We start from the raw sequence: 24,331 nt of genomic DNA, 5'->3' as shown, positions 1-24,331 counted from the left end.
GCTGGTCATGTCTTGTCTCTTTTACTGATCCTTTTCAGCCGTCATCCCGAAACCTTGGGAAGGTAGCCGGGCACAAGCCGTCGCACCTGCAATTGCTGATGGTGGCGACAGGCTGAAATTTCCACGAGTATTGGTGGAGATAACCTCAGCGACCAACTGGGGTCGTTGACAGGCAAATCTTCCCTAGCCCTAACACTCGCCATCGCATTACTCATCTGACGGGTGCAATCCCTTTGATCTAGACAAACTACCTGGGTAGGGACAATGCCAGGCTTATCTCTAAAACGTAATCTATAAGTGAGTGAGCTACGCGAGTAAGCAAGCTAACTTCCAGGTACTTGCACGACAACATATGACAATTCATATAAGGGATTTCAGCCATAATACCTTAAACTAATTGGTAATACCTCTACGAAGAGATATTCCTTTGGTGTGATTAAGTAACTAGGTTGAGTACACTACCTAAAATAGTACTTAGAGTAACATAAGGCCACGGATATTGCTGGTGACTATCTCTACAGAACCGTCCCTCGCATCTGTGCGAACCCCTCCAACACGTGCGCGTGTCTAAGGCGGTGCGACGCCCACCTTGTTCTTTCCAACCTCCAGACGTAGAATATGTCGCAACAGAGTCTTTGAACCCTTTTTCAGGCTACTGGCACCTCTCGGACAGTCATCAGGTTCGCAGCATTTTATCTTGCAGCTGTCCCGCAATGAGCAGTCCTCGACAGGCAAGGTGTGATATTTTACCACTGAGGCAAAATGGAACATGCTTACTTGGCAGCGGGCTTGTTTGACGATTATTTACATCGCGATACAAGGTATTTTGGGCAAAGATCCTTGCCACAGAACTTTAGTATGTCGTATGCACGAGTACGTCCGTTTGGGGGCTGACAGGCAGTGCAGAAGGCTAGCATGATCTTCCGTGATGCTTTGTGGACCATCATGACTGGACATAATTGGTCGTGGTTACCGCGCCAAGGGTATGGCTGTGGCTTTTCCGTGTGCCCAGGGGGTTATCGTCCCCAACCCCCCTTGTGGTGACCCTGGTTGTTAATTGCAGCCTGGATGAAACCCCTCCCTTTGAGCCACCTGACCAGAAAAGGGTTCTTCTTCCCTCTTGCGCTCACAACACCAAGACACTGCCAAACATCCACCCACTCCACGATACAGAACAACACGCTTTGGGGGGTGACATCCGCATCGAGAGGTGAAGCCAAGAAAATGGGCCACGAAATCAACCAATCAGGCGATTTGAGCGCAATCCTGCCTCCACTCGAGGACTACACCAGGCAGATCCGACTCCTCAAGGTTGACCCCGCAGCCTTCGGACAGGCTATACGCTGTACTACCGTCATCCACGAACTCGACAAAGCGCCCAGCTTCAATGCGATATCCTATACTTGGGGTCCTGAGTATCCACAGCGCGATATCTTTATCGACGGACTGCGATTTGCGGTTCGAGAGAATTGCCACTATGCTATACAGCAAGCACGCAGCTACCAAGGATCATCGTTAATCTGGGTTGACTCGGTATGCATCGATCAAGGCAATCTGCACGAGAAGAGCGCACAGGTGGCTATCATGGGCGAAATATATGCGTGCGCAGCAACTGTGCTTGCGTGTATCGGAGAGAGTGACCTGCACAGCGAACTCGTCACCAGCATATTTGATGGAAGCGTGGATCTCGCCGCGGCCGAAGCTTCAAGCAAAGTTGACAAGGAATTACAATTTCGACTACAACGCCAGGCGCGCAACTACCTTCAGCCCAATGGTCGTGATGTGGCAACTGGGTTTATTGAATTCTGCAGGAGGCCGTACTTCCATCGCCTATGGATTGTGCAAGAGCTATTCCTAGGACGACATCGAGCGGTGCTCCTCTGTGGCCAGGAGACAATGTCTTGGTATCACCTCATGCTCTGTGTGGCAGCAATACACCACCGCGATAACCCCCAGACGAGGAGTCTTGTGCGACTCAGGGATATGATACACGACTCACATGTCCGGTACAAGTTGCCTAATCTGCTCGAGAATTCCGCCGATCTGCTTTGCGCGGACCCGCGAGATCGCATATACGGTGTGCTGCAGCTGGTCGACTGGGCGGGCACTGGTCGGTCTCGGCCTGTTCCAGATTACAGTCTCTCTAGCATCCAGATTGCGCTCAATCTGCTGGATGGTGGCCACTTCAATAGCATCCGGGAGGTCAAATATCTGTCAAACGCGCTGGCCATAACCGAGGCGGACATCGTGAACACGAAACACGAGCTGCTGGCGGGTCTACACAAAGTCCAGCAATGGGACGCCAAGGTGCACGATATATCCCTGATTCAGCTACGCGACGACGGGCAACTTTACGCTGAACACGGCAGGGGCGACTCCGCAATGGCAGGGAAACCAATGCCGAGCGAAACAGATATCGGTGACTTCTTTGATGGCGAAAAGACCATCGAGATTCTCGGCCCGACTGGCACAGTGGCCGTTGTTTGTGCAGCAGCGAGGCCCGGTGATCTTCTTGTCGAGACGGCATATTTTGACGCAGTCCTCAGGCCTTGTGACCAGCTGGACTTATACCGGGTCATTGGCAAGGCAGTGGTGGTGCCAAAACAGTCCGGCACCAAGGTCAGTTTGGCCTGTTCTTGTAGGAGCTTACACGAACATAGCCACTCGGCTATCAAGGCCGACGAATTGCGTTCCATAATCCATCTGCGTTTCGAAACCAGCGTGCGAAACGCGCTTCTTGAAGCTATATCCAGAGAGACATCAAGGACGAAACGCTACAAAGAGCATAGGCTCGAGGCCAAATCGATGTCGCTGGTACAAATGAAGCACTTGGACATCTTGAAGCGAGGCTCTGTGGTGCGGGATGTGAATATTACCAGGTTTACGAAATCTTTCAGACAAGGTTGGTGGCTTCCTCTGCCAGCACCGGCTTGTAAGGACCATCGCATGAGTATGACAACTTACAAGGAGGCGGCAAAGCGAGGTCCGCTCTACTTCTGCGCTGTTTCTGGTGGTGGAAGGACAGTCGAGGTATTCGTTCCTGGTCGAGAACGATTTGACAATACTCCTTGATTCGGAGCAAGACAACTCTCAATCTATCCTGCGGGCGGGCAATGAGGGCGAAAACACAGAGACCAAATGTGTTGTACCTGCTTGCAAATGCGTAGGAGATGGCACACGACCTCATTGCTGAACTCTGCAAATACTCCGAACGTTCAGCCTGTTGAGGAACGGAAGAACCAGATATTGGCATCTTGACAGGATAAGTTAGGCACAAAGTGAGCGGGTATGATTATGCGCCGGGATACGTGCGAGCTTGATCGCACTTGCACAGATATCCCATCCACTCGACGGCCTGCCCTCCATATGCGATCCAATCATAGACCTGGTCAACTTGCGGAGGGCAGCAAAGAGGCGCTCCAATGACTAACCAGAATTGGGAATGCTCGCGTGCCATTGCCATCTGCCGTGCAAAGCGGAGCCGCTGTGGGGTGCGTCAACTCAAGCTTTTGCCAAGTCTCCGATCCTCTTCGGTCGATCTGCCTCCCTACGACGGCCTTGCTTGGCGGACTTTTTCATAGGCTAATCTAAAGGGAGACCCTGGAGGGGCCTCCGCAATGTCGGATTGATATATCGCAGGGGCAAGGGTCTTTTCAATTATCCTCTTCCACAAAGGCTGATACGCTGGGCCCAGTGGTCATTTCCCCTCAATACACCACGTCAGCTGTCATGCTGTTTCACGTGGACAGTCATAGTCGTACGCGTCAGCTCCCCGCAAAATGGTCTAAAAGAAGCTCGCGGAGAAGAAGCTTCCGCATCGCAGCTGGTGGCTCAATCACGGCGGAATCGTGCGTCGTTATACTGGAGAGTCAGACTCACGACGTGGTATATGTAAAGTCGGTTCTCCCGAGCTGTCGAGGGCAATAATCTCATCACCACTGGCCCAGCTCCTATCTTCCCCGACATTTAGTATCATACCACTCAATCATGCCGTCCTTTTTCAGCCAACTGACTGCCGGCATCGTTGCCACGGCCGCGGTTGCAAGTGCTTCTACCTGCGACATCTACGCCTCAGGCGGAACACCCTGCGTAGCCGCCCACTCCACTACGCGCGCCCTCTTCTCATCCTACAATGGTAACCTCTACCAAGTGAAGCGCTCCAGCGATGGCAAAACTGCCAACATCGGCCCTAAGTCCGCAGGTGGCGTCGCCAACGGCGCCGCGCAGGACTCCTTCTGCAGCGGCACGACCTGCCTCATCACTATCATCTACGACCAAACCAGCAACGCCAACCACCTCACCCAAGCCCCCCCTGGGGGCGCAGGCGCGGGACCTGGTGCGGGAGGCTACGACAACCTCTCCAATGCCGCGCAGGCGCCTACTACCCTCGGTGGACAAAAGGCGTACGGCGTGTACATTGCGCCTGGAGGCGGATACCGCAACAACAACGCCAAGGGCACGGCAAAGGGGGATGCCGCCCAGGGCTTGTACGCGGTTCTGGACGGAACTCATTACAATGGGGGGTGCTGCTTCGACTATGGCAACGCTGAGACGAGCAGTGACGACACCGGTGCGGGTCACATGGAAGCAATCTACTTCGGCAACATCCGTGTCTGGGGCTCCGGAAGCGGCACTGGTCCCTGGATCATGGCCGATCTGGAGAACGGCCTGTTCTCGGGGTACAACCCCAAGCAGAACGCCGCGGACCCGACCATCAACTATCGCTACGTGACTGCTATGCTCAAGGGCGGAGCAAACAAGTGGGCCATCAAGGGTGGCAACGCCGCCGGTGGTGCTGTGAGTCAATTCTACAGTGGCCAGCGACCTGCTGGGTACAACCCGATGAAGAAGGAGGGCGCCATTATCCTCGGCATCGGCGGCGATAACTCGCATGGTGCTCAGGGTACCTTCTATGAGGGTGTCATGACGAGCGGATACCCGAGCGATGCTACCGAGAGTGCTGTGCAGGCTAACATCGTTGCGGCAAAGTACGGTGCTTGAGCATACTGGGCTTCGTGGAGTCAGTGCGGCTCGGTACTTTGAAGGACTGGATTAGTGCCTTTGGCAGTGTTGAATGTTTGGACACGGCCAGATTCGTTGCTTGCGTGTGGGCCGACGCCCTAGCCAGGTCATCATGTGGCCTAGACTTCGTCCTGTACCATTCTTTCGGGATTTCTTACAACTATAGCAGAAGGTCAATTGAGTAACTTAGGGCCTGCCAGGCCGCTTACCATTTTAGGATTTCAGTGGTATTCAGATTTGTCTGCAACTCCCACAGTCGAGCATATAGCGAAATCACTGGTCTTATGCGGGATTTGACCTGTCTATCCCGATGGCGGTGGCAAGAATGGTGTTCGTGGCCGCAGCGACCAATTATCAGCAGCGGCCTCGGGAAGGCAAGAGGCACAATTTTGCTATATGCATCTCTTCATGGGGGCGTGGACGATCTCCTACTCGGCCTGCATTGTCTTTGATTAACCGAGGATGGCCCTGGGACGTGCAGGCCGCGTACCTCGTCAGCATGGCGGTGCGGCAGACTGAGGGGCCGTACCTTGACATTCCGCTTGAAAAACAGTATTTCTAGTCAGGCGGGGAGTGGAGCGAGGATTACGAGGTGTTTATAGTGCAGCTAAGGCCAAAGGTGCCTAGGATGGTTGGTGCGGAGAAAATGGTTATGATGCCCGCGGTAAGGTAGCCAGTTTCCCATGATCGCATGACTAAGCTTGGGTGTCTACATGAAAAGAGAGCCAGCATTATCAAACTAAAGTGCCTGACGTCGTTCAGAGTTGCAACTTCATTGCCATGTATGCGATATATTCAAGCCGTGTGAAGGAGCAGTGCGATCATTCCATTTCTCGCTTGAACCAAAGCTTATTGAATCAAGCCAACCTCCCACAATCTAGACCAAACAAATGCTTGTGCTCCCATAGCCTGGATATGTAGTACGTATGCAGTGCGGTGCCTATTACAGACAGGTCTGCTCAGTGGCAACGCATGTACTCATCGCCGCATGGGGTGTAGTAGACAAGACATCTTCCACAGCCGACCGCGACGCAATCAGTTGCGTCATCGCAGGCATAAGCTTGGCAAGCGCGTTTGAAGAGGTCTCTGTCGCGTCGGTTACTCATTGCAGCGTGCGGGGCAGGGTCGTTTCTTGGACACTCAAGTTGACGCTCAAACATCGGGGGCCATTAGCTTTGGAAGAATCGGTAGGAGGAAATGCCAGAGGCACGTACCTCTTCCAACCGACTATCTGTGGGTTCCAATGGCGCAGAGTGCACTGTGAGAATCACAGTAGCCATCGCCAGGGTTGTAAGAATGTTGGACCGCATGGTGGTTTTCGGAATGTTGCGTTTGAAGAATTAAGAAGAGTGTAATGATTGAAGAATTGGTGTGGGTTCTCTGGGAATGCTACAGTTTGATACACGGGTGAACATCACTACTCTATATTCAGAGGTTTGATTAGCTCCCGGGCCATTTTTCAGTTTGAGCACACACAATATACACAACCTTCGTTTGGATACCCAGCACTAAACAAGGATACTAGTTGGTGCATGAAAGAGGAAACACAGTGATTGGACGACAGCCGTTTCGTGACGCGGGCATACGCTAACCCCCTTAGACACGAAGAGATAACAGTCTGCTTCGGCTTGCAGGATCTTACAGGTCATGGGTTGAGAGCACTGTCGTCTGAAGATGGATCCAGTGGTTGGATCTAGTGGAACTGCAGACAGGGGTTGACCGCCCCCGGACATAACATTTTGCTTTGACCCTCCACAGAAGTCTTCAAAGGTGATGAGGTGAAAGCATTGGCGAATGTACTTCCAACGGGATGCCAAGCAAGGAGGCTAGGCTGGTCTTCGCGGCAAATGCATGGAGCCGAAGCGCTTACCTCGCAAGCGACCGCATCTAAGTCCCTTCGGCCGCCTAGCTTTGACAGAGGCTCGGTTTCGTCCAGAACTACCCAAGACGCCTCGCCTCTCTGTGATCCTTGATGATCAGGCGAAGCCAAACTGAACATTGCGCTGTCAACTTTGGCATTGATTGTATTCAGCTAAGCTGACAACTAGACTTGAACGGCACGGTGAAATAGCCATACGAAGAGATGCAGTTGTAGCCCATTGGGCGAACTGATAAGCATGCTTGTAGCTGAACGAAGGATTCGAGGAATCCACACACTACAAGTCTTGGCCCCTCGCTCCTTCTCTCACTGGCATTTTGCAGCTCCTAGCATGAGCACCTAGTACTCTTCCTTGAACGAACACCACGATTCAAGGAGCAGGTCGCATTCAGAATGGGTCTGAGCGGCTCATGGTGTTGTTGGATGCTGCGAGGTTGTGTCACGCTGACGCAAGAGTTATTCAGAATCGACAAAAGTGCTCCTTGATCGGCAGTCTTACAAGGATCTCATCGTGCGATCATGCTGGATGATGAAGTGCTCAAATAAGCCCAGAGAGCTTTAGGGGCAGGTCGGAACGAAGACTCCGAGAAGTACCCTTCGTAGGGGTTTGCCACCGTTCCTTCAGGCGAAGAAAGTGGAGCCCTATCCAGAAACCTGTGGCATTGACTGCATGTATATGGTGCGTGCCCTCTATTCGTTGTTACATCATGCTTTAGGAATTTTCTTATCTATAAATGGCAGGAGGGGTTTACCTCGCTTTTTGCAGACTTGTGGTTCTTATTGGGAAAGCTGCAACAAATTTTCATGTCAATGACTGGAGCTGGCAGCTCCGCGATATGTCCCAGAATTCCCACATGAATATACTAAAATTGGATTATCGCAAACATAGGACACTAACGTGTGCTCCAGAACAGCGATATACCACCTGGAAGATCCCCAGCCTGCAAGGGGTTAACAACTTTTGGGTGAGACCATCAAGGCTATTAAGTCCGATCTGAGAGGCATCTTCGCATTAGATCGCAATGGCGTGCCCCGCTCCATAAATGGCGAACAGTATGTTATCGATGCCCCTGGCCTCGGCTCAGCACAGATCAGGGAGTACTATGGTCGTGCCCTACCAAAGTAGATGCCCACGCGGCCAGTTGGTGCTGACGGACGTAATCTCTTAAAACGGAACATGTTGCGCCCACCTGCGAATGAGATGCCTCCGACACCAACGGCGAGAGACAGGGAGAAAACTCTTCGGCATAATGAGGAGTTACTTCAACGTGGCCATAACTTGTGGCAATCCTATCGCCGCTGGAGAAAATGATGTCAAGTCATTTGTTGGCTGAACCCTGATTTCTGCCACTCGTCAAGAGATCATGGACTGGAAAGGTGTGACGTTGTCATGGTTTCTTCTACCATTTACGGTTCAATGTACCCCATATCTGTCTAATTTTGCATGAGTTCTGTGCTCCTCGTTCTCCTGATGGATTTCTCGAGCCATACGAAGTTGCCTCTGACACCTTCAGCCTCGGATTTCTTGACCGCTGTATATGAAGTCTTACAAGCATTTGCAATTCATTCCAGGTCCGTACCAGCGAATGGATTGCTTGTCCATGAGCCGGTGAGTTGCTCCACGCCAACCAGCCGCTTCTCTTTACACCGTGGCAAGATCTCCTCCCCGAATGCTTGCAGATCAGCTTTCCACTTGCCGAAGACCCCACCGAGCGCATCAGGACCCGCGTGCATGAACATGGCCATCGACGACGATATCACCTGCGTAAAGGCGATCTTGTTTAGGCCCTTCAAAGTGCACAGATGTTCGTCAAGTGATCCCCACAAGGATGCTCCAGTGGGCGGATGTGCGGAAAGTGTGCAGGTTGACGGGCCGCAGTTTATATACAAATGGCTGAGCGTAGGAGGTGCCGTGGACAGAGTCTCCATGAGATCGGCGAGCGTTGGCTCTTGTGTCGGATACTGGGATATATTGACGCTGAGGTTTTTGAGTTTGCTGCAGTTGCTAATGTCGAAACGGACGCCTGTGGAGGTGATCAGCTGGCCAAGTATACCCCCAAAGATCCACCATTGGTGGCAGTTTCTCGGGCCATGCGCATGAAGCACAATCGCCAGGATTAATCTTACCTGGAGCATTGATGCCAACAGCAAGGGATTTTAGCGTCGCACTGACATCCTGAATCAACTCCGACAGTAAATCCGGCTGTTGGCACACGGCGATGAGAGTACAAAGGCTCTGAAGAGACGACGGCGACGTGTGCATATGTGGCAAAATATGCGACCACGCGCCTGTGCCATCAGCGAAAACAACAAGATGTCTGAGCTTTGGCAGGAACACTGCTGTCGACAGCGGGGCACTCTCGATCTGTGCGTTCTCGCCGTCCTCTCCGCTCCCCACGTTATCGATCTTTATCACGCCCAAGCCCAAAAACGTGAGATGGGGATTGTCCAGGATAAAGGGCGCGACTTCCGTAATATCCGGCAGAATGAGATTTTGCACGACCAAGCGATCAAATACAATCCCGCCATTGTTCCTCGAGAGTAACTTGCCGCGCAGCTCCGGGTTCAAGCGTTGCAGATTGAGGTTGCCGATGGTCAGCATGCCGATATGCTCAAAGTAGTCGAGTACCAGCATCAATCCGTCCTCCCAGCGCGCAATGTCCGCCTTGTCTTCGTCTGTGAGCTGGTTGGTGTCGTAGAGATAGCCCTCGTCGATCAGCAGAGAACCGACATGGCGGGGGATTGTGGGCTTGCAGGTGCCCTTGTTGCGCAGGATCGAGCAAAGCTGGCCTGGCACCTCGCCCTCAAAGTCGAGTGATATTCTCCGCCATGAGATGTCTCGGCTCGGGGCGAGCCAGGCTCTGCAGACGAGCGCGGCGTTTCCGAGAGACGGGTAGTCGGCGTTCTGTAGGCATTGGTGGATCAGCTCCGTCGGTAGATCCTGGATTGGCATAGTGAAGGCAACTCCGGTGCGCACCGAGTCCAGCGAAAGAATGTTGATTCAAATATATCCCAGGAAGAGAACAACAGAGACACGCTTCAAAAGACGACGAAGGTTCCAAGGTCGAGATGTTGTGGACAAGAGAGAGGTTGGTGAGGTGTGCTAAATATAGCAGCCCTGGCGGCTTAGCGGATAGTCCGAGCAGCTCACCACCTCCGCTATTATACTCCACTTGATTGGGGCTTAGCATTTGTGCAAGGCGAGGCGGCAGTCCAAGCATTGACGCACTCGGCCCCTACATTGACACATGCGCTCCAGGTAGACATTCGGGCCGCAGCGATGTCGACAACCGTCGCCCCTGCAGCGTTCGGTGAAAGCTACATCATTGAGCCAGCCAGCACCGCAAAACACACTCACACCATCATTCTTCTGCATGGGCGTGGCAGCGACGGCGAGGAGTTCGCCGGCGAGTTCTTCGATTCACTGGCAAACGACGACGAGCAAGTCAACACGGCCACGGCAAATGCTTTCTTTCCAAACTTCCGTTGGGTCTTTCCCTCGTCTCCGTCACAATGGGACAGCACCTTCAAGGAGTACATGTCTGCCTGGTTCGAAGCACCATCGCTCGCGGACCTGCCGCTTGGTTACAACATCCAGGCTCAAGGCATTCGCGGTGCCGTCGCACGAGTTCAGAACGTCCTCGATGACGAGATCGCGCGTCTCGGCGGTCAATCTGAGAAATTGTTCCTCGGCGGCATCAGTCAAGGGGGCGCTATTGCCATGATCACACTGCTCGCAAGACGGACCAAGAAGCAGCCACATGACAGTTCAGGATCAGACAGACTTGCCGGCCTCATCGTTGCGAGTACTTGGCTTCCGGTTGCCGCCGACATCGACGAGTATTGGGCAGCAGACGCTTCCGCCAAGGACATCGTGGCTAGTAGCAGTGATCGAGGAAACACTATTACCGCCACACCTGTCTTCTTTGGTCATGGTGTCGACGATGCCTATGTCGACATTCAACTCGGTAGAGAAGCATGTCGCACGTTCAGCACAATTGGCTTCGAAAACATCGAGTGGAAGGAATATTCGGGCGCTGAGCAGGAAGGGCATTGGTTGCAGGTGCCGAATGAAGTCAATGATATTGCTACCTTTGTACGCAAGCACATGTGTTGATTAGGAGGTATGATGCGACCCCAGGGCGCGGCTAGCTACTATTCCAGTGCGGGGAGTGGTAACGAAGCATCATGTCAAACGCAACGGTCAGCGACTCGAATCCTGTCTCAAAAGTCATGTCACGGATGCTTGAATACTTCGACATGCTGCCCAACAAGATCAAAAGGGGTTTCAGTGGTAACGGAGTACACTTCACTATGTGTTTTCTGGTTGCCAGATACTACTGAGCCAGTCACCATTTGCCGGCCACCACGCCTCTACCAACAAGTCGTCCGCCAAATCACTCTCATGCTGATGGTCCTGTTGCATTGCCTGTAGCCTAGGCGACATCATCATCAAGCGTTGAAATGATGCTGCTGGCTCTCCTCCGCGTGGGGTCCCGGTGTTCCCGTGGGCGTTCATCGCGCTGCCAGCATCCGGATTCTCATCATCTTCAGACACGAGTCTGGTTAGTCTAAAATGCTCGGGAAAAGAAACACCAGAAACGAAGGCCATTTTCAACTAAAGGCCCTGAAGGATTCGAAGGATAGGGACTCACCCGACGACTCGCGCGTGCTCTGGTCGTATGCGGCCCGCAAGATCCGCAGACATTTTCCGGCAAACGAATTGCCACGTTGCTCGCAAAGCACCATGCATTCGAGCGCCATGCTCCAGCAGCGGCGGATCGCGTCCATCATATCGCGCTGGATGGAACGCAGATAGCTCGAGCATAGGACGGCCAGGATGACTGTGCTCGCGGTGAAGAGATCTGCCGTTTGTAGAGAGACGTGAGTATAAGTATAAGAAAACGAATCAATAGACCTCGCCTCCGGTGTGCACGAGCAGAGTGAGCGCATATTTTCAAAAATAGAAAACAAAAAACTCAAGGTTCGGCGACGATAATCAGGGAACAGGCAGGAAGAGACGTACGTAACAAGAAATACCACCAGTGAAGTGAACGACCGCTTGTAGCCATGCACCGCTTGTGCAGCAGGACCACAAGCTCTTGGGCAGCCGAGGAACATGTGCGTGCACATTCAATAGCCACCGCGCGCTGGAAATTGGTCATGGTGATCTGCTGTTGCTCTTGCTGTTGCTGATCACCTGTGGCCGAGTGCTGGGTGCGCGAAACCCGTGCGTCCTTCGTAAGGTCCACCATTATTGGGCGGAAGAGGAGGATGCGGAGCTGTAGATATCTGTTGAAGGGCATCACAGCATTGGTCAGTTGACAAATAATCAATTTCACCTCGTTGTGCTCGAGCTGCCTATGCGCTTGAGGTTCAGACTCTCGGGAGCCACAGACACACCTTGCATGTAAATAGGATGGTGCTCGATGGTCGATGCCCATGCCGGAAAGGTCGGCGTCAATGTCGTAGCGCAATATTTGCGGCAGTTGCGATTTCCAGATGTTTAACGAAGCGTCGATTTCGAGCAAGTTGTTGTACATCTGTGCATCGAGGTTGCTGAGCGTGCCTGGCTGTGGGCATCGCGGTCTTTCATGGAGCAGCCTTAGTGAGGACTGTTATTAGCCGGGGCTTATCGTGTCGTCAACTTCCCCATCCAGTCACATCGACTTACTTGAGAACGTCCATCAAGATCTCCGATAACTTGAGTGACTCGTTAAAATACACCTGCTCCGAGGTGTGAACAACCGGGAGCGGCTGATCTCCGGCCGAGTAAGGCGCCATGGACAATGCCGAGTCGTCTACAATGTCCGGGAACGGCACGCCCGATGACCATACCACCATCGGGGGCCGGCCATAGGTCAGCCCGAGCAGCCGGTCGGTATGCACGCAATACCACCACGTGCGGCGGCGCTCCTGGCGGCTCGTCTGGCTCTCATGCTCGGCATCCAGGTGGATCCCAATGGCTTGTGCGGTGCGGATGGCCACGCCCAACACGATCCAGCACTTGTTGACCATGCGGGTCGTCTGCAGGTAGTGCGCGGACAATGCATAGACCTGCACCGACATGAACGACGCGTGGTCCAGGCTGGCGGCGGCGATGAGTGCCTGGGACTGCTCAAAAAACTTCTCGCTGCGGCCTCGGTCCACGTCCACGTGATGGAGGTCGTGCCTGGGAAACATGGCGCCAAGGGTCAAGACAATGTACAACAGAGCGTAGAACTCTCGGACCAGGTGGATGTCCTCGTGGCTTCGAGCGCCAGGGGAGCTAACAAGGTGGCCGTCTTGCATCCATATCCGATGGTATCTATGAATGAGCCATTAGTGACGTACCAGAGAAGATAGAATTTGGGATTGATCGTTCTCGCTTGCACAAAACGACACTCGACATACCGCTCCATAAAGGTTGGTCGGTGCAAGACCGGGTTAAATGGTTGCACATGGTTCCAGAAGTTCTCCACGCACGAATCTGCCACGGAACGGGCAGGTAAGCTAATGTCGGCTAGGAAGGCTTCAAGTTTGGCCCTCTGTGTGGCCTCATCTGTGGCTTTAGAGCCATAAGACCTGATCGACGACCTTTCGGCACCGTCAACTAGGCTCCCGCGGCGCCCGAAGGAACGCCGGCCACGAAATCTAGATCGCACATCGTCGAGGAACGCTGCTGCAGACGATGTCCCGAGATATACGGATCCAGCGCTTGTTCCGGGTTCGGCGGCCCGAGTGCCCATCATGTTCTCGTCTTGGTGGTCTGAGGCAAAGTCTGGGGCTCGTCGTCCGTCTTGTGACAGGCTACCGGACAAGCTGGTTTGGCCTGTCGATATCGAAGTGGAGGGTCCGACAGGGGTTGGTGCCATCGGATAAGCAGCGGCTGCAACAACAGGCACACACGAGGTCACAGCTTGCGCAGTGGGGAATCCGGCGGTGTCAGGCGTCCGCAGAGCCGCGGCCGACTCCGTGTTCATCCCATTGCCGGTCCCGATAGCATGGTGCTGAGACATGACCGGGTTCGTGGCCGAGTCGGCTCCGTGCCTGCCGGCGGAGGACATGGTCAGGACTGTCTGTTCGAGGTCCTTGACGCGGCTCTCGAGCGTCTTGACGTAGTTTGACGCTGTAGTGGCCAGCTCGTCAGCGCCGCCTGGGTCAATGTACAGGCACTCGTGCGGGCCGCGGCCCTTGCGCTGGCACGAGGCACAGACGGGCCGGCCGCCATCGCAGCGGATCTTGCGGTCACGGCAGATCTGGCAGGCAAGGCGAATCTTCTGCCGCTTTGTAGGTCGCGAGCTGTTGCTCCCGCGGCGCTGCGCGTGGTCAACGCCAGGATCGGCTTGGTCGGCCATGATAGCACTGCAGCTGGCTGGCGGGGCGACTTCCAGCCTCAACCCACGTTCTCGGGGACGGGTCGTGGGTAGTTCCGCATAGATGCGGGGGACCAGCCGGCTTGCGTGTTGTGTTCTGGGGACGGAGGGGCACTGTTACATACATACTCCAGGGCCTTGGGTCGTCGGGTCGTTCCGACATTGCACCACTGCGGAGGCTGAAGGTGCAAAGTTGGAGAAAAGGTGGGGAGAGTGCGGGGTTGTCCCGGCGCCGTTGGTCTGGGGGTTTCGGTTTGTCAACTCGGCTGGACTACTTCCTGGTGTCTGTCTGTCAATGCTTTGCGGACAACAGCAAGCAAGAGTGTATTGCAGACGGTGGTGCACTCTGCAGCAACCTTCGTATGTGACGAGGGATCCTCATCATTTCCTTGAGCCGTGGCATCGCACCATTCTTGGACACTGCCACCTGTGTTCATCAGCTGGGACGCAATCCCTGGTCTTTCGAAAGCTGTCATAAAGCCATCCTAGGGTGTCATGGAACTACTTGCCGCAACCGGAGAGTTGGCATAACCCTTCGCCAAGGCGTCAAGCTCAAGTCGCCTCGAGGTGTGGCATACCCGGTGCTTGGGACGCTTGCCAGGTGCGTGCGACTCAGCACGGTGTCCACAGAACTCGGGTGGTTCCGCCTGGTCCCCGAGCGTTTCCCCAAGGCCAGTCTCCAGCCCCGAGAACAGGCGATATTCTTCGCGACAGTAGACGACAGAAAGTGTACTCGTATATGCATGCGAGCTCTTTGCAACTTGGTGACGTTTCCCACTTTATGGTGCAGGACATCCTTCGCAGCGGTAAGTACCACACTCCCAAGTTGTACACTTAACCTCAGTCATGGCGCCGCAAGCACAAACTCGCAGGCCCAACTTCCTCGTCATCCTCGTCGATGACCTCGCGTGGTCTGACACGGGCTGCTTCGGCGGCGAGATCTCGACCCCGCACATTGACGCACTCGCCCAGACGGGCCTGCGCTTTACAGACTTCCATGCCTCGGCTCTGTGCGCGCCCACGCGGTCGATGCTGCTCACCGGCACCGACCACCACCTCACGGGGCTAGGCCAGCTGCCAGAGTTCATCGCCCGTTCGCCGTCACACTCGGGAAAGCCGGGCCACGAGGGCTATCTCAATGACCACGTCGTTGCCTTTCCCGAGCTGCTGCGCGATGCAGGCTACTTCACGACCATGAGTGGCAAGTGGCACCTGGGGCTCGACAAGGAGCATAGCCCTTTGGTCAAGGGTGGCTTCGAGCGCTCCTTTGCCATGCTGCGCGGCTGCTGCAACCACTACGCCTACGAGCCCGAGGTCGCCAACAAGGCCGACGTCCCAGCCTTCTTTTCGACCAACACGGCCGCCTACCACCGCGAGGACGAGCACATCGTCACAAAACTCCCCAAAGACTTTTACTCGTCCGATTTCTATGCCGACAAGCTCCTCGAGTACCTGACCGGCAACCAGGAGTCGGACCCCGACAGACCGTTCTTCGCCTATCTGCCCTTTACCGCCGCGCACTGGCCGATCCAGGCGCCGCGGGAAAACATGGAGCACTATCGGGGCCGGTACGACGCGGGGCCCCTCGCGCTGCGCAAGGAGCGCATCGAGCGGCAGAAGAAGATGGGGCTGATCCCGGAGAACGTGGTGCCGCACCCCGTCGTGGCTCCCGAGGTGCCCGCGTGGGACGACATGACGGACGATGCGCGCGCGCGGTCGTGCCGCACCATGGAGGCATACGCGGGCATGGTAGAGCGCATGGACGAAAACGTCGGCAAGGTCGTCGAGTACCTCAAGAGGTCTGGGCAGTATGAGGACACGTACATTTTCTTCCTGAGCGACAATGGTATGTCCAATCTTTGGTGCTCTTCCATCTCTCCTTCCCCGGCTTCAAGGAGCCAAAATCGGACCTCTCTTTTCACTTGTTCTGGGTCCATAACGATCCACTAACCACTCTTATTGTCATGTTCAGGGGCCGAAGGCGCGGCCATTGAAGCCGGCCCCACGATGCAGGGCAATACCCTTGCGCACATGCAGAAGTACTACGACAATTCCCTCGACAACATTGGTCGCGCAAATTCGTACTGCTGGTACGGACCTCTGTGGTCGCAGGCCGGCACGGCCCCGTGTCGCCTGCACAAGTGGTTCAGCACCGAGGGCGGGATCCGCGTGCCGTTCATCCTGTCCAAGCCTGGACTGCCCCGCAAGCAGGAGGCCGGTCAGATCGAATCCGCCTTTGGCACCGTCATGGACCTCGCGCCGACAATCCTGGACCTTGCTGGCGTTCCTGCACAGAACGGCGGCGTGTTCAAGGGGAGGCAGGTGTACCCCGTCAAGGGTGTTTCGTGGAAGCACTGGCTCGCGAGCACAGATGGTGGGAAAGAGCTGAAGGTGGATGAAGACATGATCCACCCCCCGGATTACGAGGTAGGCTGGGAGCTCATGGGTTGCGCAGCGTTCCGCAAGGGCTACTGGAAGGTGAACTGGGTGCCGCCGCCCAAGGGGCCCGGAAAATGGCAACTGTACGACCTGTCTCAGGATCAGGGAGAGACCAAGGACCTGGCAGAGGAGATGCCGCACAAGCTTGAGGAGCTGGTCGGCTTATGGGATCGGTATGCCAAGGATGTCGGCGTGGTCGGGCTCAAGAACGAGCTGCAGGATTATCGCGCCCTTACGGCGGAGGAAATCTCGGCAGATACCACATGGCTGCGGTTCATGAATGCGCACGAGGAGCCTGTAGGAGCAGCTGCGTGACGCGCAGTTCCCACGGCGTATTCCTTTGAAAGTCAGGATGTCGACTTGCTTCACTGAAGGACAAAGAGAACAGAACAACCTTGTCATGGGTAAAGCTATCAATTTCACGTGATGTTTCGTATGCTTCTTGAATCAAAGACGGTCCCGTGCAAGCTGTTTTGTCCCAACTTTACCCAAGTGCTTGCTCTAAAGATCGTGAATGATGCTGGAGCTTCCCAGAGGGTGGGAAACACGAAATGTCTGTCGACGCCACCACACTACCATCAGAGAGTCGGCGACTCCGGGGGGCTCCAGCCTGCGAACGCGAAGTCGAATCACGGAGACCTTGAATTTGAACATGCACGGCGGAATTCCAGAGATAATGGAGACTTGTAGTGACTTTTTTGTTTTGAGAGGTGACTAGGCATTTGGGCTCGGACAAACCTTGAGGCCAGCATCGTACAGCCCTGTCTCCTGGACATATCTGCCCCAGTCCTCGAGCAGACCAAAAAGCACGTGCGAGTGCTCATTTGCCAGATTATTAGTCTCGCCCAGGTCTGAACTCAGATCGTACAGCTCCCACTCGTCCGGCCCCATTGGTGCCGGCACGAACACAGCTTTCCAGTTCCCTCTCCGCACAGCCCGCCGCCCAAAGAGCTCCCAGCCCGTGAAACTGTCTTCGTCCGAATGTACCGCCTCGGTGGTGCCCTGGAGATATGGAACCCAGGACGCCCCACGCATAGGCACGACATCCCTGCCACGGAACTTTCCAGAGCCGGGGTGTTCTATGCCAGCGAGGTCGAGCATTGTAGGTAGAATATCCATGCATGTTGTGAACTGGTGCGAAACCTGCGCAGAACCGGAACTGCTCGTGGCCCTTTGCAGCCTAGGATATCGCACAATGCACGGACACCGGATTCCGCCTTCGAAAGTGTACGTCTTAAACCCCTTTGACGGGGCAGTCGCGGCTGCCGCCCACCTTGCTCCATACCATACGAAGCTGTCCGCGTTGCCGATATTCGCCAGCGAGTTGTCGTAGTACTTCTCCACAACCTTTTCGAGCGGTGTCGCCCCAATTATGGGCAGGGCCTCGAGGAATTTGCCCTCGGCGCCGTTGTCCGACATGAAGAGCACAAACGTGTTGTCCAGCTCCCCAAGCTTCTCGAGATGCTCAATCACTCTGCCGAGATTGCTGTCGAGAAGATCTACCATGGCCGCGTACGTCTCCATGCGCCGTGCCGAGAGGGTCTTGTCTGCCTCAGTCTTGTCCGGCCACTCCGTCTTTTCGTATCCCATCATGGGAGCCGGAACGACGTCGGCGGGTACGAGCCCGCGCTCAACCAGGCCCTTGATGCGAGCATCGCGAAGAGCCTCGGGTCCTTGATTGTAACGGCCGTTGTATTTCTCGATGCTGGCGCGCGGAGCCTGCAACGGCCAGTGCGGCGCAGTATACGCGAGGTACGCAAAGAATGGCTTGTCTTTGGTTGTCGGGTCGTTCTTATGCTCCGACAGCTGCTCAATCATCTTGTCGGAGAAGACTTCAGTCGAGTAAAAGTCCTTGGGCAGATCCTTCTTGCGGTCCAGCATCTCGCCGTTCTCCATCCACAGCCCGTCGCTCTTGACGGCCGGCATCTGAAAGGCGCCGTCGTCGAGCTGCGGTTCATTGTTGAAGTGGTTGCCACATCCGGCAAGGTACGTGAAGTCCTTGGCGAAGCCACGTGCGGATGGAGAGAGTTCCTTCTTGAGACCGAGGTGCCTTGTGACTGAATATTAGTGAGGCCAAGCAAACAAGATACAAACAATTTGGGTACGGATGGGGAGGGCGTCAGTGATCTTCCAGGATGCAGGTCGCGACTAACCACTTTCCCGATATCATTGTGTGGTAGCCAGCATCTTGCAGGATCTCTGCCGCACATGCGACACGGAAGTTGAGGTATCCCTCATACCCCGGTTTCCCTTTGTATTCTGGTCGCCGTGCCATGAACTCGGCCATCTGGCCTAGGCCAGCGATATGGTTGCTGTGGAAGACAGGTGTAAGCCAATGACACTGGCGGGACGCCGCTGGGGGTGTCACAGATGCAGCTACATACTCTGTACCCGAGAGCAGCATGGCCCTCGTGGGTGAACATGCTGGCGCAGTGTGGAAGCCAGTGAGGACGAGACCTTCACTTGCGAGCCTGTCGAGACACGGAGTTTCTATCTCGGAGCCGTACGGTCCAGTGTCGCTGAAGCCGAGGTCGTCGGCCACGACGATGAGAAAGTTGGGCTGCCTTGTCATGGTGATTATGCGTTGGTTTGGCTCAAAGACTTGCGCAGCCGAGATATCCTGTCCATGGAGGATGAATGAAAGACAAAGTCTGGTCCAGGCGTGGGCAATGTGTGCCAAGAGAAACACTTGATCAGACACCTACCTCCCTGATTGTGGCTCAAGAGCAGCACGTCCCCCGCATTCCCCCATCTTCGGAGCCACCCGAGCACAATCCCGTCAACTCGGGAGCCGTTCCGCTAGTGGAGGACGACAATCTGCCCAGTGGGTAATTTTGGGTGGAGAGCAAGCAGCTTCAGCCACTCAGAGGCTGCGAATGGCAAGCACATCAACGTCTTGGCCAATGGCGACATTTCTCGGGTCATTCCGAGGGGGGCCTATATCTTGGTTCTTGGCCTTGCACCCTCCAGCCGCCTTTGGCCTAAGAAATCGCCGTAGCACACCAGCGCGCCGGTTACGACTCAGTGCACCACGCGTTGACAGGAAATCCGGGGTGCAGCCGCTCTCCCCCCGCATCCCCAGCCTTCCCCATACTTCCCAGTCGGTGAACGTGGGTGTGCTCCTGCCACAAGGTTATATGTAACCGACAGGGAACCAGAAAAGGGCACGAGTCAACCTCCCGACCATAGCATGTCTGAGCGGGATTTCGCAGCTGCACGTTCCCGGTCAGACTCACGCTTCCCAGCACAGGCACGGCTCTACTTGCACAAAGTCGCCCATCATGTTGACCTTTCTACGCGACCACAACTATAAGCTCAGCGAGCATGTCACATCGAACCTGGCTCTGGCCATCGTGACTATGATGTCAAGCATCTTCGCCTACGGCTTTGAGACGTCAGTTCTCTCCACCATCCAAGCCATGGATGGTAAGTCCGTCTGTCTCTTGGCTTTCCATCTAGACACACTAAGAGCGCACATGGAAGCGAGCGCTGACCCAGGCATGGCTCCATGTAGCATACGAAGAGCAGTTCGGCGAGTGGAACCCCAAGAAGCAAGTCTGGGAGTTCACCCCCAGTCGGCTTGCCTATCTCAACTCGTTTCCACTCATCACGTACGCCCTGGGTGTTTTCTTGGCATCCTTTGTAGGCGAGAGATACGGCCGTAAGACGGTCTTCATCTCCATGAACTCTATCTGCCTGGTCGGCGTCATTGTCGCGTATACAGGTCGCAACTACACTGAAGCTCTTGTCGGTCGCTTGGTTATCAACATACATGTTGGCATGGAGGCCTGGCTCGTGCCCATGTGGACTGCCGAAATCGTTCCCAGCGCCATTCGTGGTTCCAGTAAGTCAATCTTTATCCCCATCCCGGAAGTGCGATGAGCCCACTAACCCCCCGTGCCCCAAAGTGGTTGGCATGTACGCTTTCAGTCACGTCCTCGCCGCCTTCATCGCCTCTGTCATCACCGACAGAACTAGCAAGATCGAGGGCCAGGACAGCTGGTTGATCCCAGTCGCTTGCATGTTCATCTTTCCTTCGACCGCACTTGTCTTCTCCTGGCTCATTCCCGAGTCCCCACGCTGGCTCATCCGGAAGGGCAAGTTTGATAAAGCCGTCGACAACATCTACTACATCCGGAGTGCTACCAAGGACTATGCCGCAGAGGAAGAAGCGCGTTTGGTCCAGGAAGCTCTGAACGACACGCCCACAAAGGGCAAATGGAGAGAACTCTTTCAGGGTACCAATAACGTGAGTCCTGACCATTGAGGCTTTTACGGCAATCTATTTACCCTGATTAACCCTCTTTATGCTTCTTTTGTCACAGCGCCGCACGTGGACTGGTATTCTGGCTTCTGTCGCTACACAAATCACTGGCCAGGCATTTGCCTCGAACTACGGCACCATCTTTCTCAAGATGCTCAACGTCATGGACCCTTTCACCGGTACCATGATCAAGCGTGCCGGTCTTCTTTTGGGAACCATTTTCGTTATCACGATGGTCGATCGCATTGGCCGACGCAACACGTCGATCATCTTCGGTAGTCTGACTGCCTCGTGCCTCCTCATCATGGGCGCTTTGGGCACCGTCACTCCGTCCAATGTCGGCCTGCAGAAGGGTGTCCTGGCTATGTCAATCATCTTCCCATGCACCTATATGATCGGCTTTGGTTCAACGTAAGGCGGCTTCTCATACTTCCTACGAGACAATTTATTCCTTCCTAGCGCCTACACTTCCGGGGGAAAACAATGCTAACCTGTCCTGAAACGGATGACAGCATGCAAGTCGTCAAGTCAGAGATCCCGCACACCACGTTGCGTGACAAGTCCGGGCTCGTATTCTGGACACTCGCCAACCTCTCCAACTTCCTCGTCACCTTCACCCTGCCGTACCTGCTTTCGGCGCCGTACGCCAACCTCGGCGCCCGCGTGGGGCTCATCTACGGCAGCATCTCGGTGGCCACGGTCGTGCTCATCTTCCTCTTCGTTCCGGAGATGAAGAACCGCTCGCTCGAAGAGGTCAACGAGATGTTTGAGGCTAAAGTTCCGGCCTGGAGAGCCAAAGGTATGTTATATCCCCCGTCTTTCTTGCCTTCTGTTGGAGCATTGCTTTCTCGGCAGACTTTGCGAAGCTAACATTCTCCGTTTGAATCACGGCAGATTTTGTCGCCACCGGCACGAACGCCGCGGCAATTCGAAGACTCGAGAATCACGAGCGGGGGTCTGTTGATGACAAGTTAGGTGGATCAGCTGTCGTTGTGCACTCAGAGGAAGCTAGGAAGTAGGAAAGCTGTCCTTGACACCCTTGTACATTCTCCGAGGCTTGAGAACCGACCTGCAAGCGCCACGGTTACGCACGTGCAGGAACAAGTAATATACAAATGTATACGGTACTGTAGGACCGATAAAGCTTTCCCACATATAATGCAGAGGTCTCTCGGCAAAACGAAACGTGTGGCGGTCAGAAACACCGGCCAGTGACAGTGTGAGTTCGAGTTTGATACATGTCATAGCCACTGGGATGTGATGTATCTGCAGAATATGCTTGACCAGGACGATGCCCTCATTCAACATAATGCCGGTACTTCCGACCACCGTACGCGGTAGCAGTAAAATCTTTGTTCTCGATGCGTAAGCCACAACATTGCCACTCAAATCACTTCATATCATTTTTGCAGGGCATGCGAAACAGGCTCAAGTGTTAAGCCTCAAATCGAATAGCTGTAGTATCTTCAAGCTTGATGCCGTATGGCCGCAGGGCCAGGCCCAAGTCTCTGAGATTATCGACTGTCGCCCACAGTCCGGCACAACAGACGAAGGCTGTATTCGCGAAATGGATTGACCCATAGTCCTCACCCTGCAGTCATATATGGAGATGTTGTCTCGCGAAACCCGGACTCGGGCGAGCTTTTACCCATCGACATTGACGGCATCGTCAAGCCCCTGCGGGCAAACCCGTCCGCGAATCAGACACAGCTCGGCCTCGTGAATTTTGACAGTCACGTATTCCTGAAATAAACGGCGCCAAACGGCGCCTTACGGTAGGGAGATGTTGCCGGGCTGTGCTGGCTCGCTGTGATTCATCCCATAACAGCAGTGCTGCTACGGCACCGCTCGTGCCTGCGATGCTGGCGATGCCGCGCTCGAAGAGCATCTAGTGGCTGTCTGCGGGTACCGCCATATTCATGGGACGTCGCCCGCCTGGGCTGCCGACGAGGTTGTACACGATGGCTTCACGTCATTCGCACCCAGCTATCTCACACCAGAAAACATTGCGAGTCAGCCAGAGCTATCATATCCGCCTTCTCCCAAGTTTGACTGGAGTGTTGCCGGCCACGCTTGAATCAGCTCATGTGACCCCGAAGGTTCGTTATGAATTTCTTTGCCTGTGGTCGTGTCCCAAAGTACGTCTCTCAGATCACCTTATTCATAGTTGGGAATGGCCGGTTGAGCGGGCTGATACTCAGTGGGATTCTGCCAAAAGTTTTGATCTCTTTGTACATCTCCATTATGGTATGGCTACACAATCATTCTAAGTTTATGCCATGACCGCTGTGGCTGTTATACTGCGATCGAAATCCTCTTCAGACGGCACGCTACAGGGCGCTTCAAAAGCAAGCATCAACGGTCGCGTCAAACTCTGTCGGGCCAATGTAGTGGGCGGTCTGAACCGAACCACCATCGACGACCTCGATTTCGTCGGGAGTGATCTGGTGGCAGTAGGTGATGTTGGACCGTGAGTTCAGTGGGTACCAGACGCCGAAGCGGTATCCGCCATCTTGAGTGCTGACGATGCCCCAGGTGTAGGCCGCGTTGTCCGCGCACTTTCCGTCGCCGACGGCGGGCAGTGTGCCACTACCGATGTAGGTACCGTTGCAGTGGCTTGGCGGAAGAGAGGGATCGGGCTTGACAGTGAACTGGTAGTTGCAAAAGGCCGAGTGGGGGATACATGAGGCTGAGAACGAGCCGATCTGCTTGCTGGGCGCCTGCCTGTGCTCAAGAGTGGCAGCAGAAGCAGCAGTGGCGAGAGAGAGGGTAGTGAAGAATTTCATGTTGGTGGCTGGCTGTATTGCGTGATCTTGGGTTTTGGCGTTGTGGACGGGACACGCGGGATGGTCTCAAAGATGTGTGAATAGCTCTGTGTAGATATTTGGCTTAAGTGGTCGTATCGTGATGAGCAGAATCTACAACTTGGTGGGACAGGGCACCTGTTTATATACGTCGAGAACGGCACCAATCTCCTGCATCAGGCCGGTTTGCCGTTGCCCCTGAGGTCATGATCCTGGCCCGGAATGCAACGGCGGGGATAGACACACTGGAGCCGGCATACGAAGATCCCATGCTGCCCGTGAACCAGGAGCGTGGCGCGGAGCGGCACGCAAGGCACGGCGACAAGTGCCGGCATTGCAATATCGGAGGCTTCATGCGGTTGTGGGGAAGACCAGGGTGAGTGCCGATCATCTCGTGTTGATGCGGGCGCCAGCAACAGAAAAGAGGCAAAACAAAAAAAAGGACAAGGGACTACGGTGACGTCACAGGAAGAAGCCTGCCAAGGTAGGGGTCCATCCACGATGGGCCGCGCCGAACCCTAGACGATGCATGTACCGAGGCTAGCGAATCTGGGAGGTCGCAATTAGT

At 54.8% G+C, this 24,331-nt stretch overlaps 9 protein-coding genes across 9 annotated transcripts; 5 read left to right on the top strand and 4 right to left on the bottom strand.

The window, feature by feature from the left end:
• The first annotated feature begins 1,130 nt into the window (after positions 1 to 1,130).
• On the top strand, positions 1,131 to 3,182 carry B0I36DRAFT_160958 (heterokaryon incompatibility protein-domain-containing protein). The gene has a single exon (XM_046148659.1). It carries the CDS (start codon positions 1,225 to 1,227, stop codon positions 3,070 to 3,072), a length of 1,848 nt encoding a protein of 615 aa, XP_046009872.1. The 5' UTR covers positions 1,131 to 1,224; the 3' UTR covers positions 3,073 to 3,182.
• An 805-nt stretch (positions 3,183 to 3,987) lies between these two features.
• Positions 3,988 to 5,312, top strand: B0I36DRAFT_424330 (alpha-L-arabinofuranosidase B; the record flags this gene model as incomplete). Its single annotated transcript, XM_046162270.1, has 1 exon — positions 3,988 to 5,312. The coding sequence occupies one exon, from the start codon at positions 3,988 to 3,990 to the stop codon at positions 4,999 to 5,001; it is 1,014 nt and encodes a 337-aa protein (XP_046009871.1). The 3' UTR covers positions 5,002 to 5,312.
• A 2,885-nt stretch (positions 5,313 to 8,197) lies between these two features.
• B0I36DRAFT_331092 (uncharacterized protein) lies at positions 8,198 to 9,952 on the bottom strand. Its single transcript, XM_046154928.1, has 2 exons — positions 9,029 to 9,952; positions 8,198 to 8,925 (listed from the first exon to the last, which is right to left on the bottom strand). Exons 1-2 carry the CDS (start codon positions 9,852 to 9,854, stop codon positions 8,465 to 8,467), a joined length of 1,287 nt encoding a protein of 428 aa, XP_046009870.1. The 5' UTR covers positions 9,855 to 9,952; the 3' UTR covers positions 8,198 to 8,464.
• A 229-nt stretch (positions 9,953 to 10,181) lies between these two features.
• On the top strand, positions 10,182 to 11,018 carry B0I36DRAFT_366190 (Alpha/Beta hydrolase protein; the record flags this gene model as incomplete). The annotated part of the gene is made up of 1 exon (XM_046159253.1): positions 10,182 to 11,018. The coding sequence occupies one exon, from the start codon at positions 10,182 to 10,184 to the stop codon at positions 11,016 to 11,018; it is 837 nt and encodes a 278-aa protein (XP_046009869.1).
• Positions 11,019 to 11,115: 97 nt separating this feature from the next.
• B0I36DRAFT_160944 (uncharacterized protein) lies at positions 11,116 to 12,804 on the bottom strand. The gene is made up of 5 exons (XM_046148658.1): positions 12,576 to 12,804; positions 12,305 to 12,505; positions 11,928 to 12,193; positions 11,557 to 11,766; positions 11,116 to 11,449 (listed from the first exon to the last, which is right to left on the bottom strand). Exons 1-5 carry the CDS (start codon positions 12,743 to 12,745, stop codon positions 11,214 to 11,216), a joined length of 1,083 nt encoding a protein of 360 aa, XP_046009868.1. The 5' UTR covers positions 12,746 to 12,804; the 3' UTR covers positions 11,116 to 11,213.
• Positions 12,805 to 14,829: 2,025 nt separating this feature from the next.
• B0I36DRAFT_294790 (arylsulfatase) lies at positions 14,830 to 17,118 on the top strand. The gene is made up of 2 exons (XM_046151822.1): positions 14,830 to 16,102; positions 16,229 to 17,118. The coding sequence occupies exons 1-2, from the start codon at positions 15,103 to 15,105 to the stop codon at positions 17,008 to 17,010; spliced, it is 1,782 nt and encodes a 593-aa protein (XP_046009867.1). The 5' UTR covers positions 14,830 to 15,102; the 3' UTR covers positions 17,011 to 17,118.
• Positions 17,119 to 17,370: 252 nt separating this feature from the next.
• B0I36DRAFT_386870 (putative arylsulfatase) lies at positions 17,371 to 19,267 on the bottom strand (the record flags this gene model as incomplete). The annotated part of the gene is made up of 3 exons (XM_046161127.1): positions 17,371 to 18,745; positions 18,849 to 19,007; positions 19,080 to 19,267. 3 exons carry the CDS (start codon positions 19,265 to 19,267, stop codon positions 17,410 to 17,412), a joined length of 1,683 nt encoding a protein of 560 aa, XP_046009866.1. The 3' UTR covers positions 17,371 to 17,409.
• Positions 19,268 to 19,976: 709 nt separating this feature from the next.
• On the top strand, positions 19,977 to 22,144 carry B0I36DRAFT_415280 (low-affinity glucose transporter HXT1; the record flags this gene model as incomplete). The annotated part of the gene is made up of 6 exons (XM_046162037.1): positions 19,977 to 20,121; positions 20,210 to 20,539; positions 20,604 to 20,944; positions 21,021 to 21,370; positions 21,472 to 21,758; positions 21,854 to 22,144. The coding sequence occupies 6 exons, from the start codon at positions 19,977 to 19,979 to the stop codon at positions 21,976 to 21,978; spliced, it is 1,578 nt and encodes a 525-aa protein (XP_046009865.1). The 3' UTR covers positions 21,979 to 22,144.
• An 847-nt stretch (positions 22,145 to 22,991) lies between these two features.
• On the bottom strand, positions 22,992 to 23,859 carry B0I36DRAFT_331078 (uncharacterized protein). The gene has a single exon (XM_046154927.1). It carries the CDS (start codon positions 23,743 to 23,745, stop codon positions 23,302 to 23,304), a length of 444 nt encoding a protein of 147 aa, XP_046009864.1. The 5' UTR covers positions 23,746 to 23,859; the 3' UTR covers positions 22,992 to 23,301.
• Between the last annotated feature and the right edge of the window lie 472 nt (positions 23,860 to 24,331).

Source organism: Microdochium trichocladiopsis (assembly GCF_020744255.1).
Source record: "Microdochium trichocladiopsis strain MPI-CAGE-CH-0230 chromosome Unknown B0I36scaffold_8, whole genome shotgun sequence".
NCBI lineage: Eukaryota > Fungi > Ascomycota > Sordariomycetes > Xylariales > Microdochiaceae > Microdochium > Microdochium trichocladiopsis.
This window is presented reverse-complemented; position numbering and strand designations above follow the sequence as displayed.

Excerpts from the sequence above, each read along its gene's own strand:
- B0I36DRAFT_160958 (XM_046148659.1), top strand. The coding sequence starts at position 1,225 with ATGGGCCACGAAATCAACCAATCAGGCGATTTGAGCGCAATCCTGCCT.
- B0I36DRAFT_331092 (XM_046154928.1), bottom strand. The coding sequence starts at position 9,854 with ATGCCAATCCAGGATCTACCGACGGAGCTGATCCACCAATGCCTACAG. Across the intron at positions 8,926-9,028 it reads TGTTGGCATCAATGCTCCAG|GCGTCCGTTTCGACATTAGC; the intron begins GTAAGATTAATC and ends TCACCTCCACAG.
- B0I36DRAFT_294790 (XM_046151822.1), top strand. The coding sequence starts at position 15,103 with ATGGCGCCGCAAGCACAAACTCGCAGGCCCAACTTCCTCGTCATCCTC. Across the intron at positions 16,103-16,228 it reads TTTCTTCCTGAGCGACAATG|GGGCCGAAGGCGCGGCCATT; the intron begins GTATGTCCAATC and ends TGTCATGTTCAG.
- B0I36DRAFT_160944 (XM_046148658.1), bottom strand. The coding sequence starts at position 12,745 with ATGGTGGTATGGTCATCGGGCGTGCCGTTCCCGGACATTGTAGACGAC. Across the intron at positions 12,194-12,304 it reads CCATCCTATTTACATGCAAG|ATATCTACAGCTCCGCATCC; the intron begins GTGTGTCTGTGG and ends GCCCTTCAACAG. Across the intron at positions 11,450-11,556 it reads GAGCACGCGCGAGTCGTCGG|ATGATGAGAATCCGGATGCT; the intron begins GTGAGTCCCTAT and ends TCGTGTCTGAAG.
- B0I36DRAFT_331078 (XM_046154927.1), bottom strand. The coding sequence starts at position 23,745 with ATGAAATTCTTCACTACCCTCTCTCTCGCCACTGCTGCTTCTGCTGCC.